This window comes from Mugil cephalus, chromosome 1 (genome assembly GCF_022458985.1).
Source record: "Mugil cephalus isolate CIBA_MC_2020 chromosome 1, CIBA_Mcephalus_1.1, whole genome shotgun sequence".
NCBI classification, from domain to species: Eukaryota; Metazoa; Chordata; class Actinopteri; order Mugiliformes; family Mugilidae; genus Mugil; species Mugil cephalus.
Window position 1 is genome coordinate 44,687,101 of NC_061770.1, and position 18,123 is coordinate 44,705,223.

Here is an 18,123-nt window from a genome sequence, read left to right on the forward strand (position 1 = left end):
CCCTGGCCTACGTGAAGACGGCCCCTGCGCCTCATGTTTGAAGCCCTAAAGCCATATTTTGTATGCTGGGGTTCGTTGACTTCACTGGCTGATGTGTTGGAATCCTTCTCTCCCGCAGCAAAACATGATGCTGCAACCTCCATGTTTCACAGTTGGGGTGGCGTTCTTCAGCTTGCAAGCCACACACATGTATTCCTCCAGATGTAATTATCATTGTGGCCAAACTGTTCAAGTTTTTGTTTCATCAGACCAGAAGGTAATTGCAGCTGCAAACTGCAAATTTTTTGATGTTTTTGTACCCGTTTCTTCCGGTGTCTAATCAAAGTCCTTTGCTGTTGTTCTGGGACTGATTTGTACTTTTCTTACTTAAACAAATTAATCTCTAGGCCTTTGGTCACAACACAGACATGTCCTAATAGGATAATTTATGAATGACTACTAATTATTACTAATTATTACATCTCAAGTATTCATTATATGAATACTATTCAATATTAACAATCTCGTTTTGCCTTGAAACGTCATTCTAATTGACAATGAAATTAACAAATGAATGTGTCATACTTTATAAAAATGTACGTTTAACACATTCCTTCTATTTGAAATGATGCAATATTAATCCACCTCAGTGTCCTAAAGCTGGGAACTGCTGCCACCTGCTGCGTTGACCAGGAACAGTCCATGATGTTGAGCTAGGTTTTTTGTTTTTGTTTTTTTTCTGGGCTGATAGATGATGAGACTTATCGCATGGGAATGTTGTGTCAGTAGTTGGGGGAACTACACAACAGGAGGACGTCCATTCCAGGTCCCTATAGTATCATGAAGGTTAGGATTTTGTCAATTCGGATGCTTGACCAGACAAATGGTAGATCTCAGTCCACTTCTGAATCAACCTCTTCATCCCAAAATTAAGGAAAGGTGCTGAAACTTTAAAATATTCATAACAAAACACACGATTGGGCCAATTTGCACAAAATTATAAAAACTACCTCAGTCAAGACACTTGACAATATCCAAACCCCAGAGACTGAGGCGACGGTGGCAAGGGGGAACTCCCTTTCAACAGGAAGGACCTCTGAGGTGAACCCAAGCCATATGGGGGGTTAGAGGGTCCTATATGAATGTGACTAGCAGGGCAGAAAGACATGAAGAAAGGAAGAGAATGTAGGTAAACCTCAGACCTTTATCAGATATTATTACACAGGCGTGTGACCAAAGATTCAGAACAACAGGAAGTTGTCAAATATGCATTTTATGTGCATTGTAGTGCTCATTGTTTGAACCTTGTGATTGCTGATAGTGTGAAGTCAGTCTCTGAGGCTGATTGCTTTTTCTTACTTCTTCAAAAAACAGGTGTGTTTACACTTTTGACAGACACAAAATGGCATGACATTCCCAGAGAAATGTATGATGGTCAGTTTCTAAACTAGATTTTACTAGCTGTGCCTGTGGGTACACAGCCTATTGTAACTGGCTTTATAGACTTGTAGCAGTGGCAGTAGCAGTAGCAGCACTATTTACTACAAGAAACTGGGCTGGAAAGTCATGGTGATCTGGTAGTAGATGCTTGTGGCTCACTAGCACAAATTGATCTTAGCTTTATTGGATTTTTGGTTACTTTCAAGAAAGCTCTGTGTTCGTCTAAGCAATACAGGAGCAAGGTCTGGTTTGCGGTTGTATGGAAAAAGGTGGAGGAAACAGTTGTAAGGTATGATCCCAGTTTGGTTAGGACTGAGGAAGGCAGCGTAAGATGCATGGGCAGCTATGTGATTACATCCTTATTACATCAACTTGTGGGTGGATATTTGTCAGGGGAAAACTGTAAAGGATGTGCTTTCTACCCGGTGCTCGAATCAATGTCCGGTGAACTCCAAAGATGTTTCTCTAACCCAGCTGCACAATCATGAATTGAATCCAAGAACTTCACCCTCAAAGCATCACCTTTTTACAAGATTCAAATGTTGATTACTTGGACAATGAGCTGTATCAGATCGAGAGAGTTTTGTAGCGAAAAGAAAAAAGTGGGATAACTACCCGTCTAAAATGTGTAGTATTCCTAGAACCATTTAAAGGAAGTGTTTCATGACCTATTTAGGCTGAGAAAAATAGCCATTGTGATACCAGTGATCAGTGGTTCTTATGAGCTCAGATTTCTAGCCCTAGGTTTGGTTAAAAATCATCCACGAACAACAGTGACAGATGAGCATTTGAGTCATCTTGGAGTGCTGAGCGTTTGGAATCCCAACGAGCCAAAGCATCACACGTGAATGAACTTGTGAGATGGTTCGGTTCCCGTCACAGAAACCGAAGGGTAATGCTGTTTGAGAAGAGCAAAATGTGCATTCGTCACCCACAAGGAACTTTGTGTACGTTTGTGCGAGAGAGATGTTTTGAACTGAGAGTGTGAAAAAGATTCTGAAAAATTTATAAAATGCTTCAAACTTCAAACTTTAATCATTTATATAGCACCTTTCATACCAAAAAGCAGCCCAAAGTGCTTCACACAAATAAAAACATAAAACGTTGCAACAAGAAACAAAATCAAGAAACCACATACAGACACATTTAAACACAGTCACACATACAAGCGCACTGCACAGGCACACACACGTCCACACTCACACCAATATACACACGTGGTGTACGTGTGGCAGTCCGGAAACACCGGAGGACTAAAAGACTAAAACAACAAGATGTGGTAAGACAATGAAATAAATAGATAAAAAATAAATAGAAATAAAATAAATAAATGAAATAATAAATAAAAAGTTGAAACACTCTTTAACAATAAAAACAAGTTATAAAAGGAAGTAAATGAACCATATATAAAATAAGGCATATAAACCCCCAAATAAGATAACTAAAAATCAAATGTGATAAAATAGTTTTAATAGGAATTAAAATCATGTAAAAGACTGATTAAAAAGAAGAGTCTTGGGGCTCTTTTTCAAAGTATCAACAGTCTCTGTAGCCCTGAGAGCCCTGAGGTTGGGGGCCATAATAACTAGATGGTGCCTTCCGGTGTGTTTTAGATCTAACTTGTGGTATTGTTAAAAGGCCAGTGCTGGCCTCAGAGTTCGTGAGGGTTGATACGGCAAAAGTAGGTCAGAGAAGTAAGAAGGCCCAAGACTGTTAAGACATTTAAAAACTGCTAAGAGAACCTTAAAATTGATTCTGAAACAGACTGAGACCGTGGTCTTGGCTTCATAGCTCTGTAAGCTGAAGGACTGACTGCTCACACTGTCTCTGTCTCTGCTTCATGTCCTCCAGGCATGGCTGTCCAACATCAGCCCACCCAGGTGGTGACAATGACCACCACCCAACAAGGTCCATCGACATGGAGCTCTGACATGTGCGATTGCTGCTCTGACATGGGCACCTCTAAGTCCTACAAAGAGCCAATGATCTTTATCACCACAGGCTTTTTTTTGTTTGTTTGTTTGTTTGTGATAGATGAAGAAGTGTTAGTGGTAGAAGTGATTGAAACTGTAGGCGCTACCGCAGGAACATTGCTTCAGTTGTTGTTAGAGAAAGTACTTCTGTGAGAACAAAAATAACTGTTAAAGCTTGATTCATGGGGTGTTCTTTTACTATTACATAGCTATTCAAGAGGATGATGACAGTAAAGTACAGAGCGATCCATCAGGGAGTGAGTGCACCGCGACACCAATATGACATCATAAGCTGTCATATCTACACGATAATTAAGTTTACAGTGACTTTAGAGTCATTGGCGGTAATGGAAAACAACTTTACCCGTGTTATGTAAAAACTCTGATACACTCCTGAATAACAACCTGGGGAAGAATTTGCATTGCAAAATTCAAAAAGACGCAACTGGAGCAAGAGAGAAAAAACAGATAGTAGGCTGTTTATCCAGTGTGGTTTAGATCTAACTTGTGGTATGGTTAAAAAGCCGGTGCTGGCCTCAGGGTTTGTGAGGTTTAATACGGCAAAAGTAGGTCAGACAAGTAAGAAGGCCCAAGACCGTTAAGACATTTAAAAACTGCTAAGAAAACCTTAAAATTGATATTGAAACGCATGTGAACCCAATGCAGCGATTTTAAAGCTGGTGTAATGTGTTCTCACCCTCTGGTCCTTGTCAGCACTTGTGCAGCTGAATTTTGTAGTAATTGTAAATTGGAAATGGTCTTTTTGGGAAGACCAGAGAGCAGAGCATTACAATAGTCCAGACAACAGGAGATAAAAGGACGCATTAGCACCTCCGTGTTAGCCTGACAGAGAAACGGGACTCTGGATATATTCTCAAGGTGGTTAAAACCTATCTTTGTAATATTTTTGACATGTGGAATCATGCCCAGATTTTTTACATCATGTAGTTTCGGTAAAAGTTTCTCCCTCTGGTGTTCAGGACCAATGACTAGAACCTTTGTTTTGTCCTCGTTGAGCTGCAGGAAGTTCTCTGCCATCCATGACTTAATATCTAAAATAGAGTTAAAAAGGACATCAACAGGCCCGGTGTCATCAGAAGACATGGCAATGTATAGCTGTGTATCATCAGCATAACTATGGACGCGGATGCCAAGTCTCCTGATGACGTCCCCCAGGGGAAGCATGTAGAGGTTAAAAATAGTTGGGCCAAAAACTGGCCCCTGGGGAACCCCACACTCAATCCCACGGGTTCCTGAGGAACAGCTATCCAGACTTACAATAAGCTTCTATCAGAGAAGTATGAGATGAACCAGTTTAAAATAGACCCAGAGAGGCCGACCAGGTGCCTCAGTCTTTTTATTAAAATGCGATGACTACTGTATTGAAGGTGGCGGTTAGATCCAGCAGAACCAAGACTGTGAGTTTATTGTTATCTAGATTACACCTGATGTCATTTAAGATCTTTAAAAGGGCTGTGTTTGTGCTCTTGCTGCAGCATTTTGATCAGCTGGAGCTTCAGAGAACTAATTGGACAATGTGATAACAGTACGTCCGGCCTAGAGGTGATAAAGTCATGAATACATTGCACAAATAAAAGGACTTATCCTGGTCAACAAAACTTTCAAGGTTCCTCGCTGTGGTACTCTGGGACAGGGTGAGGCCTTCTAGAGTAAAAGTTTGACTATATAGTGTGTTTCTAATGGTTCTAGGACCAAACATAATCATTTCTATTTTGTCTCAGTTTAGAAATATAAAGTTGGAAGACATTCAGGAGATGGTTGACTCTGACGAACTCTGAGTCACTATCAAGTCCGTAGTATATTTCCGCTTCTCCCCTTTATTTTTTTTTCTATAAATTCTTTTTATTCTGTTACTAATATATGCTGTACAGATTTTCTATTTTTTATGCTTTTATTTTTGCTCATATTCAAGTGCTTGTCTTGTACCATTGAGCAAAGTGACAAATTCCTTGTATGGGCACACATATTTGGCCAATAAAACTGATTCTGAATCTGACTATCATGTTTGAGTCAGCTGACTTTATAGGAAGGTGAACCTGGGTGTTGTCTGCATAGAAATAAAGATTTATGTGAAGATTTCCCATAATAACCTTTTATTGCACATTTATTGCATAAGGGACACGTGGACTGTGGAAAAAGTAGTGAATCTAAGGTTAAGTACAGAAGGTGAAATCAAACAAAAACTAAAATGAAATGAATCACTCAGGGTGATGATTAACACTAGTGAATAATCATATAATCAGACTCTACAAATGGGCTTATCCATCTAAATTTTACACACTGTTGAATCAACATCTCTAGGTCATTTTAAACCATTGCTGAATATCATAACCTGTATTTGTCTTCATTACGGTACCCAGTGAACTGATGAGCGAGTTCGTAGTTTCTATGGTTCATCCAAACAATAAAACACACAAATCTTTCAATTCTTTGAAGGCAGACAAGCATGGTGGTAACAGCATCATGCTGCAGTTACAAGCAGGTGAGTCAGATATGAGGTCAAGGATGAAAGGAACAAGACTGGTGAGGGTTCAACTTCAGAGCATGTGTTTTAATGACTTTTTATCCACGTGTAATGATCAGCACAGCCTCACGGGGTCACCAGAGCAGCGTTCATTTCCTTCTCTGCTGTGGTCCCAGCTGCACATTTGTTTAAGTGGTTATGTATATGCAAAAAAGAGATGAAGGTTGTTGTTTGTGTGAATGTTCACCTCATGTGTACGTACACTACAGCATATATCCAATATAGATCTCTCTCACAGTAGTGTTACTTGTGGGTATTTTTTATTTTTATTCTAATTTTTTTATTTTTTTTGCATTTTGTGTTTCCTCGTGCAAATGTGAAATTCAAAGGCACAACGCGCTTTGCATATATTATTATGTGGGTATAACTCACTTACTCACTGAGAGTGAGAGTAGAAAAAGAGGGTGTGGCTTCGGTGTAACGTTAATTTCGAAACTGTGATGAGCAGCCCCTGCATTTGCTGCTTCTAGCAGATCTGACCAGACGCGTTTCTGTCTCCGTCTGAGAAAACGAACTCGGATAGATCAGGTAAGAGGACACATTTTAGCCCTACTTCCCAAAAAAAAGAAAAGAAAACTAGGGAGTTGTGAGCTTTTGTGAGGTGTAATTTCCATTCGAGCCGCATTAACATATTTAATTGGACTCTGTGGGTTAGATGCTGTGAGTTAATCAGCTAACTAATTAAACGTTGTGGGAACAGTAAAATGTATGCGTGCTTATGAGTGCTTTAATAATCAGGTTTAATTACCAGAAGTGATTTACTATGCAATATATGGGACATAATCACTGGAACAGAATACACTGAACATTAGTCCATGGGCCAGACCGGATTTTGGTATCAGTCAAAGGGACGAAGGCTACCTATATTTTTTGGATAGATATATGTCTGTAGATAATTTTTTTGTATGATAGCCTTTCCAGGTGAGTAGCTAAATATTGGTTATCAGCTCATGAAGTTAACCACCCCCTAAGGAAAACTGTGTGTTAGACGCATGTGCATAATCTGTTTTACCCTCATGATTAGGACTTTTCTCAATGTTCAATAATATTGTGTTTGACTGACTGACTGGTGTTCTTGTTTCTGGCAAGATGAGTATTGGCAGCAGTATCAACATGTGTACTTTTGCTTTGTGGTGGCCCCACTAATTGTCCGGCATTGTAAGTTGGCAGCATTGGCAGGGGTGCATCAATTCTTCGTTTCTTTGTTTTGGCAACACTGGCCATGGGTTGGACAGGAACTTGGTTAACTCGCTTTGCTTGCACAGCAATCCCATTGACTCTATGAGATGTTCCCTCACCACTGATGGTTTCTTCCAGACAATCAATATTGTCCCAGGCTAAAGTTGTAAATATTCTTGGATGGATGTTACCTGGTAAGGCCATATCTCTCCCTGATGACGAGAGCTTCTGAAAACACAAGGCAGTGTAAATCTCTGCCATCTGGGAATAGGATACACTGTGCCCAAGTCGGTTGAGGATGTTTATCAACTCCACACTGCTGTTAATGACGTGACACTGAATGGCAGAACAATGTGCTTAGAAGGCTTGATTTTTCCACATGTAACTGCATATACTATGTCTTGGCCAAATGATTGCAGAAGTCGCTTAACTCTCTGGGCTGCATGAACAGGATGATTAGAGCCTGTGAGTAGATAGCACAGGAACACAGCGAGCGATGCTGGAATGGTCGGACACTCTGTTTCTGGTTTGACCTCAGGCGGCCAGGCATTCGGTGGTTATATGCAAGGACAGTCAACACATGAATGCATGTCTTTTGGTTGTAAGACAAAAGAGAATTTATGCGAAAGTGACATGATGTGTGTGAAAGTGACAAGTAGCTTCATATGCTACAGTTGTTAGCTGCAATTGGCTGCACTCTTCCGTGCGGGGGGGCGCACACCAAAGGCGAGCCGTTTTACATTATTGTCAGAACGTTAGATAAACATTAAAATTTATTAAAATCGAACATTAATATTTAGAGCTTGGAGGCTATAAAAATAATAGTCATTAAAGTAACCGGCTGAACTTAATTTTGCAGTGGGCTATATGGCCGTCAGCTGCGCTTGTGGAAAGCCCTGTATCTATCCACCACACCTTAAAAGCTGGTCCGTGAAAATATTGACGGACATTAAACCGGTCCATGGTGCAAAAAAGGTTGGGGATCGCTGGTGTACATTACAAATATATTTAGGATATACTCTGATTCCTGAATGCAAAATTTTGCTGCATCAAACATCATAATTTTCTAGCTAAAATTATGCTAGCAAGGCTAACGTTAGTGTAAGTTTTCAGTTCTTGCTAGATAGCCACTAAAACAGTCTTACACACTCCACAGTACTACATCTGAAGCAAATTATATATACCGTATTTTCCGCACTATAAGGCGCACAGGATTATAAGGCGCACCTTCAATGAATGGCCTATTTTAAAACTTTTTTTCATATATAAGGCGCACCGCATTATAAGTCAGGTTTTTAGGTGCGCCTTATAGTGCGGAAAATACGGTAGTTTATCGGTTACGAGAGGAAGGTGTTATTTATTGCAGGAGAAAAAGCTCTTTGGCATCATCGCGGTGAAGAGATGAATGACTGCGGCCATCTCGCTTTGTTCCCTCGGAAACTCTGTTTATTCTTCTTTACTTGGCTCAGGTCATCTTGTTGTTTCCTCCACTTCCGCACCATTGATTCGTTAATGTTAAATTCTCTCGCTGCTGCTCTATTCCCGTTTTCTACTGCGTGACTGATCGCCTTGAGTTTAAACTCTGCGTCGTAAGCGTGTCTCTTAATAGGAGCCATTTTGGGGTCTTTACATAAACACACAAATGGACATGAAACGGCACACCTCGCGCAGTCATATATCCCAGCATGCACCGCGCGCTTCTTCTTCTACGGGGGAAAATGAAGTCGGTGGCTGCTTACTGTAGTTGCGAGACCTGTTGTGGCTCAATATTGGTCCATATATAAGGCGCACCGGATTATAAGGCGCACTGTCAGCTTTTGAGAAAATTGGAGGTTTTTAGGTGCGCCTTATAGTGCGGAAAACACGGTAATTGAAGTGAATGTATGTGTTGATAGAATAATCATAGAAGTAAAACAAACCTTGCTTTGCTTGTTTTTGATTGTGATCATTGACCTTCAAGTGACCTTGAATTTGACCTTGTATCTCAAAAATAACCCTGGAAATGAACTTCCCGCCCTTGTAAACATACAAAAAGAGGTATTACATGACCATCTGCGTTGTCAAGATCAAAAGTTAAAAAATGGGTAAAGATGGACTCCGACGCCATCTTGAATTCTCACAATGAAATTATATGGGCATGTTATATATTTTCTGAAACCTTATAGTCAGGTGAATGTTGTGGTACTTGTGTTTTGTGTTGCTGATGTTCCTATGTCCTACAGGAATAAAAGAAAGAACATAGTTTAGGCGTAAAATGTGAAAAAATGTATGCTTTTGATGGTTTGATGAGCTGCAGTGACCTCCATATTTATCAGACAGGTTCACAACTGGGTTTAAATGAAAGCTTAGAAGGTCCCCTTTAAAATGATACCAAACACAATATTATTGAACATTGAGAAAAGTCCTAATCATGAGGGTAAAACAGATTATGCACATGCGTCTAACACACAGTTTTCCTTAGGGGGTGGTTAACTTCATGAGCTGATAACCAATATTTAGCTACTCACCTGGAAAGGCTATCATACAAAAAAATTATCTACAGACATATCTATCCAAAAAATATAGGTAGCCTTCGTCCCTTTGACTGATACCGAATAGTGAAATTTTGGGCTCTGGCCCATGGACTACATGTACTGCGTGCAGAAGTGGGAAAACACTGGAAGGCCGAATGATATGATTGTATTGAGAACAACATGTACTTAAAGGTCATTTTCTGAAGATGTCTCGCGGGGGGAGCAGGACGCGCTGGACCACAATCTAACAGAGAAAGTGTGTCAAAGAGGAGAAGTAGAGGAGCCTATCAGGAGTAGACAAACACCCTAGACTGTAGGATAAGAAGGATAAAACTAAGAAACTAGCGGAAGCTAAAGAAAAGGTGCAACAATTGGTTCGGTTTAAAGGGAAAACCTTAGAAGATAAGGGGCCTTTAGGCAAATGGTTGTGGGAAAAGCAAAAAGAATGTGAGGTTAAGGTAGCAGATCTGGTAGAGCAGGGAAAACAGGCAGGTCTGTTGCAGAAGACCAAAATAAAAACCGAAACGGAGGCCCAGGACAAGGAACGACGGGACTGGACGGAGCTCGCGGTCTGGTGGCAGAGTACTACGCACCTACATTCGGCGGACAAGAAAAAGGACAAAGGAGGTCCAAAAGAATTGGTAACCACACAAGACACCCACACTTGTCCTCCTCCATACGCCCCACCTAATACACCCACACCCGGCATTTACCCCACTTTACACGTAACAGAAGGTACACTGCAGATAGACGACGTAGCCACAGGAGAAACTGCGAGCCCAGCACCTGTACCGGCGAGCACGACTAAGACTCCACCTCCTATGACACCGACCAGTCCTGACAAAACACCTCCAAGACCCCAGTCAGTGACTAGCAGAGACACTGAAACAGAGTACATTCCAAATAACCCTTTCCAGGACCGACAACAGCGAGAACATGGTGACATTGACTATAGAGCATACAGGGAAGCGGAGGAAGAGGTTAAGCGAGAGAGGGACAGCACCATACAGCGGTTTAAAGAATTCGAGGACCAGGGCAAGCGGGAGTTGATGCAGGACCAAGTACGAAAATCAGATAGAAACAGACCAACACCCCGCGATAGCACTGATCTCATGTGGGACCTGAGCGAGGGAGAGGAGTGTGAGCCTCCAGTGACAGGAGCAGCAGCGTTTACAGGAAAAGGCAGGTATGAGGGACAGACTAGGGATGTCGGAGTTAAATGGAAACTGAAGGGTAGATGGGAGAACAGGCCACAGGCTGATGAGGAGGAGGAGGAGCAGATTGCAGAACTAGAAAGAGAAGTAGAAAAGGCAACAGAGAGACTGAGGGCCAGCATGGAAAAGACTCAAATCTGGGTGGCTGACGCCAAGGGACGCAGACGATCCGTGAGGGACAGAGGAAAGAGGGATGAGTCCAGGGACCGACAGGACCATCACCATCTGGCTATCCCCCTACTAAGCACGGCCGGACAACCTGACAAATACAAACCGTTTACTTTAGGGGACATCCAGACTATAGTAGACAAACTGCCCCCTGTAGTGGAGGGAGGCAACAGGTGGTTGGACAAACTGGATTCTCTGATCGCGGGACAGAAATTAGCTCTAGGGGACTTTAGAGCCGTTGCAGCAAGATGTATGACTGGGGGTGACCTGCGTGACATAGAGACGGACGCTAACACTAAGGGGTTGCCTGACAATGCACCATTTACGAGACAAAGCACTGCGATCGGACAGGCCATGCGAGACAAATATCCGCTACCACACGCCGCTATAATCCCGAAACTGAGATGGAACCCCGAACAGAGCCCAAGAGAGTTTCTTACGCAGGCTAAAGATCAATGGGTGAGCAACACCGGCTGTCACCCAGGAAATAAATCAGTTCAAAGGGAGTGGTTTAGACAGGCCGTTCTAGAGGGGGTCCCGGAATCCGTCAGAAATACGATGAAAAACAATCTCGTTCAATATGTGGACGACCTCCTACTTGCTGCGCCAACGGCACCTACATGCCTCGAGGCCACACGCTCGCTACTCGCGCATCTAGCTAAGGCCGGCTTTAAAGTAAGCAAACCTAAATTGCAGGTAGCGCGGAAACAGGTCTCATTCTTAGGTCGACAAGTCTCACAAAAAGGCGCTGGCCTATCTCCACAACATAAATCAGCAATCCTACAGCATCCCAAACCACACACTGTCCGTGACATGCTCTCTTTCCTCGGCCTAACAGGTTACAGTAGGAATTACATCCCTGACTACAGCGGCCTCACTAAACCATTACGTGATCTCATCCGTGAACACGGTATGCGTAACCTCTCTGCCCCACTCAAATGGACAACGGATGCTGAAGCGCAGTTTATCGCCCTTAAACAAGCCCTGGCAGCGGCTGCTGACCTCACCATTCCAGACTACTCCCTACCATTCTACCTAGATGTCTCTGGTTCAGAACTATGCACTAATGGCGTTCTGTACCAGAGAAAAGGGGGAGAGAGGGTAATACTGACTTATGTAAGCGTAATGTTGGATGCAATGGAAAAACGACACCCAGCATGCACACAACACGTGGCTGGAGTAGCAAAACTCATTCAAAAGACAGCACACATAGTGATGGAACACCAACTTAACGTGCTAACAACACACAGCGTGGTAGCATACGTGAACTCGCACACATTCACACTAACGGCATTAAGACAACGCAGACTGAGCATAATCTTAGAAGCCCCAAATCTCACGTTCACGCATGAAGGCATAAACATGGCAGAACAAATGAGCAACGGAGAACCACACCAGTGCACCGAAAGAGTGCACCGAGACGAAAAAGTACGACCTGACTTATTAAGTGAACCAATAAAAGGGGGACGTGACTTATACACTGACGGATGTTGCTACAGACATGACAAAGATGGACTGGTCTCAGCTTACGCAGTAGTAGAACAGACAGAGACAGGAACACACACAGTACGAGCAGAGAGGATCCAGGGACAGCAATCAGCACAAAGAGCAGAAGTCCTGGCAGTGATAGCAGCTCTGGAAGAGGGAAAAGACCAGATAGTAAACATATACACTGACTCTGCATATGCAGCCGGGGCAGTACACGTAGAACTCAAACAGTGGCTCAGGGCAGGGTTCCTCACAGCTAACAGTCAGCCATCAGACACGAAACAGAAATGAGACAACTTGCAGAAGCATTACTATTACCTCAGAAAGTAGCAGTGATAAAATGCAAAGGACACGAGAAACATGAATCCGCGACGAAAGCAGGTAATGACGCAGCAGATGCCGCAGCCAAACAAGCAGCAGGATATACACCACACCTCGTCATGATGAACACAGAATATGAGGGACAGGTAAACACAGAAAAGGTGGTAAGCGCACAACAGGAAGCCTCCCCACAGGAAAAGACACTGTGGAAGGCTCGAGGATGTACGGAGACAAAAGGGTTCTGGAGAGGACCTGATGGCAGACCAGTAATACCACCTCAGATAAGGGAAAGAGCAATGGTGGAGGCACATGGAGTAGGACATGTGGGAGTCACACAAATGATGCATAATCTGAGACACTGGTGGCATCCATACCTAAAAGACATGTGTAAAGAACACATACAAAGTTGTGAACAGTGTGTACAGTACAATCCCAGACCAACAGTGAAGCCACACCCCGGGCGTTTCCCACTGGAGACTCGATCAGGTAAAGAAATAATAATCGATTACACTGACATGATCAATCCAGTAAGGGGGTATAGGTATTTCCTCATGTGCGTGGATGCCTATACGAGGTGGCCAGAAGCGTGGCCGACAAAAAGAGAAGACAGTAAAACGGTAATTAAGTTCTTAATAAACCACTATATACCGCAACATGGGTTTCCGGAGAGAATCCGGTCGGACAACGGAACCCACTTTAAAAACCAAGACCTCCAACAGGTGGAACAGATGCTGGGTCTGCAGCACAAGTTCAGTACAGTGTACCACCCACAATCCCAGGGAAAAGTGGAACGAATGAATCAAACAGTAAAAACCAAATTGTCAAAAATCTGTGCACAGACCAAAATGAATTGGCTCGATGCGTTACCACTAGCACTCATGGCCATTAGGAGCTCCATTAACCAAAGCACGGGTTTTACGCCATTCGAACTGCAGACAGGGAGAGCATTTCCAGGACCTCAGTCTCAGTTACCAGCAGGGGCAGTAGAAATGTCTGAGCTAACCCATAAGCTGTATTTCCATGAACTGCAAAGTCTCGTTACAGCGTATGCGAAACAGGTTGGCGACCGGCAGGCGGGAAAACACGACAGCCCCGGACCAGACGTGGACTGGGTGCTGCTAAGAGTCATCAAGAGGAAGTGGACGGAACCTCGGTGGACTGGACCGTATCAGGTGACAGAGAGGACATCACACGCAGTCCGGCTGAAAGGCAAAGGCGATACCTGGTACCACTGGAGTCAGTGTGCGGCTGCACAGGCTCCCACCCGATCGCTGAGGAACACACACAGGGACCTGTGTGCAACGACAAAGGCACCGGCGAGTGCTGAAGCAAAGCCCACCTCAACAAAAGGGGCAGAATAATCCCCAGGTGGCAAAAGGGGGTGAAGGAGTCGAACCTGAACCCTAACGGAGGAACGGTGAAATTAGCGTGTTCCTCCCAACAAGTAGCGTGCCAAGCTACCAACGCAAGCGTCAGATCAAGATCCGGACGACATCAATGAACAACATCCAGTTGATAACGTGTATTGTGTTCTTAATTGTCGTGTTTTTATCCTTTTAGGTGGAGTCATCAGACTCCTCTGCAATAATCTAGTTGATATACAATAATTGTACGCCATTTGCGGAATTGTATGACGAGCCACACACAGGTTTAAAGCACCACTAGAGGTCACAAGCTATCCATAGCCCCTCATTAGTGTCACGTGAGAGCCAGAGGCACACGTCAGAAGGTTTAGCTTGCTTTTCTTATAAGAATCTACTCGAAATGTTGCTATACGGGAATTGGAAGGTGCTCATCCTAGCAGGAGTTGTCGCCGTAGCTGTTGTAATAATTGTGGTCAGCATATATGAATGGGGGCCACATAAGAAACATAATAGAGGAAGGCGATCAGTGAGTGATAAGTCTCCTGACGTCTGCTTAACAGGGTACGGTGGCATGGAATTTAATTATACTGAAGGGACTACGACCACATTCCAATTCGATCTGTGTGATGTGATTCAGTGTGGAACACGGACAGCTCACTGGCGGGGGTATGATGTGTATCTATGTTATCAGTCATCATTAAATAGAGCATGCAGAAAGGGAAAAGGGTATGCCATGCAGTGGTGTAAGGGCCGGAATAAGGTTACGAGCTACACCGGATGGTGGACGCCTGTGTATAATAGTGGCAGGGGACAACCGCCATTAGGACCAATAGCATTATCCAGAGCCCGATGGGTGCCGGGAAAATACGACTCCAATGCAAACAATAATCCCTTACTTTTGACATTCCAAGGTCCGACCCAAGGCTGGACCGGATCTCTTTACTTTATTTTGGGGGTGGACATTTCAGGTAAAGATCCAAAAGCCATTATAAAGGTAAATATTGTCCAACCTAAATCAAGCGGCTCCACGTCTGTGGCAGCTCCCTCCCAAACCAAGGCCACGTCCACGCAGACATCTCATCACTAACTTATGTCCACAGACGATCGAATAAAGGTAATAGACTACACGCAACTAGATTCTAATGACGTGATTAAGATTAAGACGTGATTTGGCAATTTGTATTTGTTAGCCCTATTTGTCTTTCCATGTTACATTCGGTTCCCCTAGGTCGGACGTAACACCACCGATAAAAAACAATACTCTTACAGGACCATTCACGCCGGAAAAAGGTAACGGCACTTATATCTGTTTTAATTTTACTACACCCAGATGCAACATCGATCACACATCCGCACCAACCATAGGGCTTATGGGCAACATCCCCTCTGAATGGTGTAACGAAACCAGGGAGGGAACAGACATTGGTACATGGGCTCGCGCCGGACTATACTACTATTGTGGAGGCGTCAGACTTCACGTACGCATCAATTCACACTCTAGGGGAGTGTGCGCCATGGTAAGACTGCGCACACCATTACTTTTATTAGGAGACCATCTTATCACCTTACATACAACGCATGACAAATCGACTGCCCTTACTCGCCGACGACGCAGACACATATTGAACAGGGCGCGTAGGGAGGTCTCCTCGCAGTCGTTTGACAATTTGCTAAAAACTAGTCCTAACAATCCCACATACATAGATGCCATAGGTGTTCCCCGTGGAGTCCCGAACGAATTTAAATTAGCTGATCAGGTAGCGGCCGGATTTGAGAATGTTCCTATAATAAGTGCCATCTTCCCAGTGACCCCGAATAAAAATGTCGACCGTATTAATTACGTACATTACAATGTATTGAAATTAGCCAACCTCTCCCGTGATGCAGTAGCAGGACTCTCGGAACAACTGGCGCCCACTTCCCTCATGGCTATACAGAACAGAATGGCTCTCGACATGATTCTGGCCGAGAAAGGGGGTGTATGTTCCATGTTTGGAGACATGTGTTGCACATTTATCCCAAACAACACGGCACCAGACGGATCTGTAACCAGAGTCCTGGAAGGCCTGAGAGCGCTCTCGAACATGTTGGGTTTTTAGGGGTTACTAAGGCCTTCAGCCTGTGTATCAACTTGGGAAGAATCAAGTAGAATGTAACTTACGCTATCTCACCATATCAATCGTTGTGTTTAGCTTCGCTACAGCTTGCTCACAGACTAGGACACATTAAACCCAAATATCTCACATGCTGGAGACCAGATAAAGCCAATCGGCTACACATAGAAACTCACTGACACATGAGAGGCAGTACTCCTCCCCATTTTCATACGGGCGGGGTCTAGGTAGAATAAGATCACTGTACGTCCCTGAAGTGGGGCTTTTTGGTTCTTTTTACCCCTAAGGTGAACTGACCGAAGCCTCAGCGCTGAATCAATATGTATTCTCTGTGTACCAAATAAATATCCAAAAACGTGAGAAATTGTCGCGTGATTTGTGCGTAGGTGAACTACCCTTTCCAAACGGTATAAAGATCCTGGGCTGAAGGAGAGGAAAAGATTCCTCCTTCACAAACACAATGCACGAACATTCCGGCCTCGACAACCCCATGGATGAGTGGTTTGCTAGCACGTTTGGTAAGTGGAAGAGTTTGATTTTATCCTTATTAATGTCGATTGCAGTATTTACAGCCATCCTGGTTACATGTGGCTGCTGTTGCGTGCCTTGTATTCGGTCTCTGATGGTCAGGTTTATCACTACTACCATAGAAGGTAAATCTCAGCCACCGCCTTATATGATGCCCCTCCTTCAGGATGAAGTGGAGATGGAGCTGGGAGATATCAGGGATTCGTCTGCAGTTTAAATGTTTGATTTTATACGCTGGGCTAGCTTGTGTTGATCTCTTTATAGAGATCAAAAGGGGGAATAACAATTTTTCATTTAGTTAGTTTAGGTTGATCTCTTTGTAGAGATCAAAAGGGGGAATTGTGGGAACAGTAAAATGTATGCGTGCTTATGAGTGCTTTAATAATCAGGTTTAATTACTAGAAGTGATTCAATATGCAATATATGGGACATAATCAATGGAACAGAATACACTGAACATGTACTGCGTGCAGAAGTGGGAAAACACTGGAAGGCCGAATGATATGATTGTATTGAGAACAACATGTACTTAAAGGTCACAATGTATTTTCTGAAGATGTCTCGCGGGGGGAGCAGGACGCGCCGGACCACAATCTAACAGAGAAAGTGTGTCAAAGAGGAGAAGTAGAGGAGCCTATCAGGAGTAGACAAACACCCTAGACTGTAGGAATAGAAAAGAACTGCTCCCGCGAAGGCAACTCAGATCCAGACTCATATCTTTGTATGTACTGTGGTCTCCACACTCTGCAGACTGTGAATAAATACTCGTACTCGACGTCATTCTCTCGTCTCTTTATTCCTCACATCAACGGACCCGGAGAGGAGAGGAAAGCAGGGCTAAATTCCTCCTCAACAACGTTAATGTATGTAACTTGTGCAGATATCAGAAATTTGGTTGTTGGAAGTTTTAACAGAGAGTCTTGGGGGTGTGTATGAAATAATAATTTAAAAAAAAAGGAACAAGACTGGTGAGGGTTCAACTTCAGAGCATGTGTTTTGATGACTTTTTATCCGCGTGTAATGATCCGCACAGCCTCACGGGGTCACCAGAGCAGCGTTCATTTCCTTCTCTGCTGTGGTCCCAGCTGCACATTTGTTTAAGTGGTTATGTATATGCAAAAAAGAGATGAAGGTTGTTGTTTGTGTGAATGTTCACCTCATGTGTACGTACACTACAGCATATATCCAATATAGATCTCTCTCACAGTAATGTCACTTGTGGGTATTTTTTATTTTTATTCTAATTATTTTTTTTTGCATTTTGTGTTTCCTCGTGCAAATGTGAAATTCAAAGGCA

General features: G+C 43.3%; 2 protein-coding genes and 1 long non-coding RNA gene across 4 annotated transcripts; all 3 read left to right on the forward strand.

The window, feature by feature from the left end:
* Positions 1–9,742: 9,742 nt before the first annotated feature.
* On the forward strand, positions 9,743–17,601 carry LOC125020238. Its single transcript, XR_007114189.1, has 2 exons — positions 9,743–9,821; positions 17,362–17,601. It is a non-coding gene; the product is annotated as an uncharacterized LOC125020238 (long non-coding RNA).
* On the forward strand, positions 9,831–12,938 carry LOC125020039. The gene has a single exon (XM_047605293.1). The coding sequence runs from the start codon at positions 10,451–10,453 to the stop codon at positions 12,788–12,790; it is 2,340 nt and encodes a 779-aa protein (XP_047461249.1). The 5' UTR covers positions 9,831–10,450; the 3' UTR covers positions 12,791–12,938.
* Positions 14,740–17,601, forward strand: LOC125020099. 2 transcript variants are annotated; one of them, XM_047605493.1, is made up of 3 exons: positions 14,740–16,268; positions 16,756–17,074; positions 17,134–17,601. In XM_047605493.1, exons 1-2 carry the CDS (start codon positions 15,555–15,557, stop codon positions 17,041–17,043), a joined length of 1,002 nt encoding a protein of 333 aa, XP_047461449.1. In that variant the 5' UTR covers positions 14,740–15,554; the 3' UTR covers positions 17,044–17,074; positions 17,134–17,601. The 2 variants fall into 2 exon arrangements, with proteins under 2 accessions (XP_047461449.1, XP_047461371.1); XM_047605415.1 differs by having other exon boundaries at positions 16,756–17,601.
* Positions 17,602–18,123: the final 522 nt, after the last annotated feature.

What these genes read in the sequence shown, in the direction of transcription:
- LOC125020039 (XM_047605293.1), top strand. Translation starts at nt 10,451, where the DNA reads ATGACACCGACCAGTCCTGACAAAACACCTCCAAGACCCCAGTCAGTG.
- LOC125020099 (XM_047605415.1), top strand. Translation starts at nt 15,555, where the DNA reads ATGGGCAACATCCCCTCTGAATGGTGTAACGAAACCAGGGAGGGAACA. An exon ending in GCCTGAGAGCGCTCTCGAAC is followed by an intron (nt 16,269 to 16,755) that starts ATGTTGGGTTTT and finishes TCCTTCACAAAC; the next exon opens with ACAATGCACGAACATTCCGG.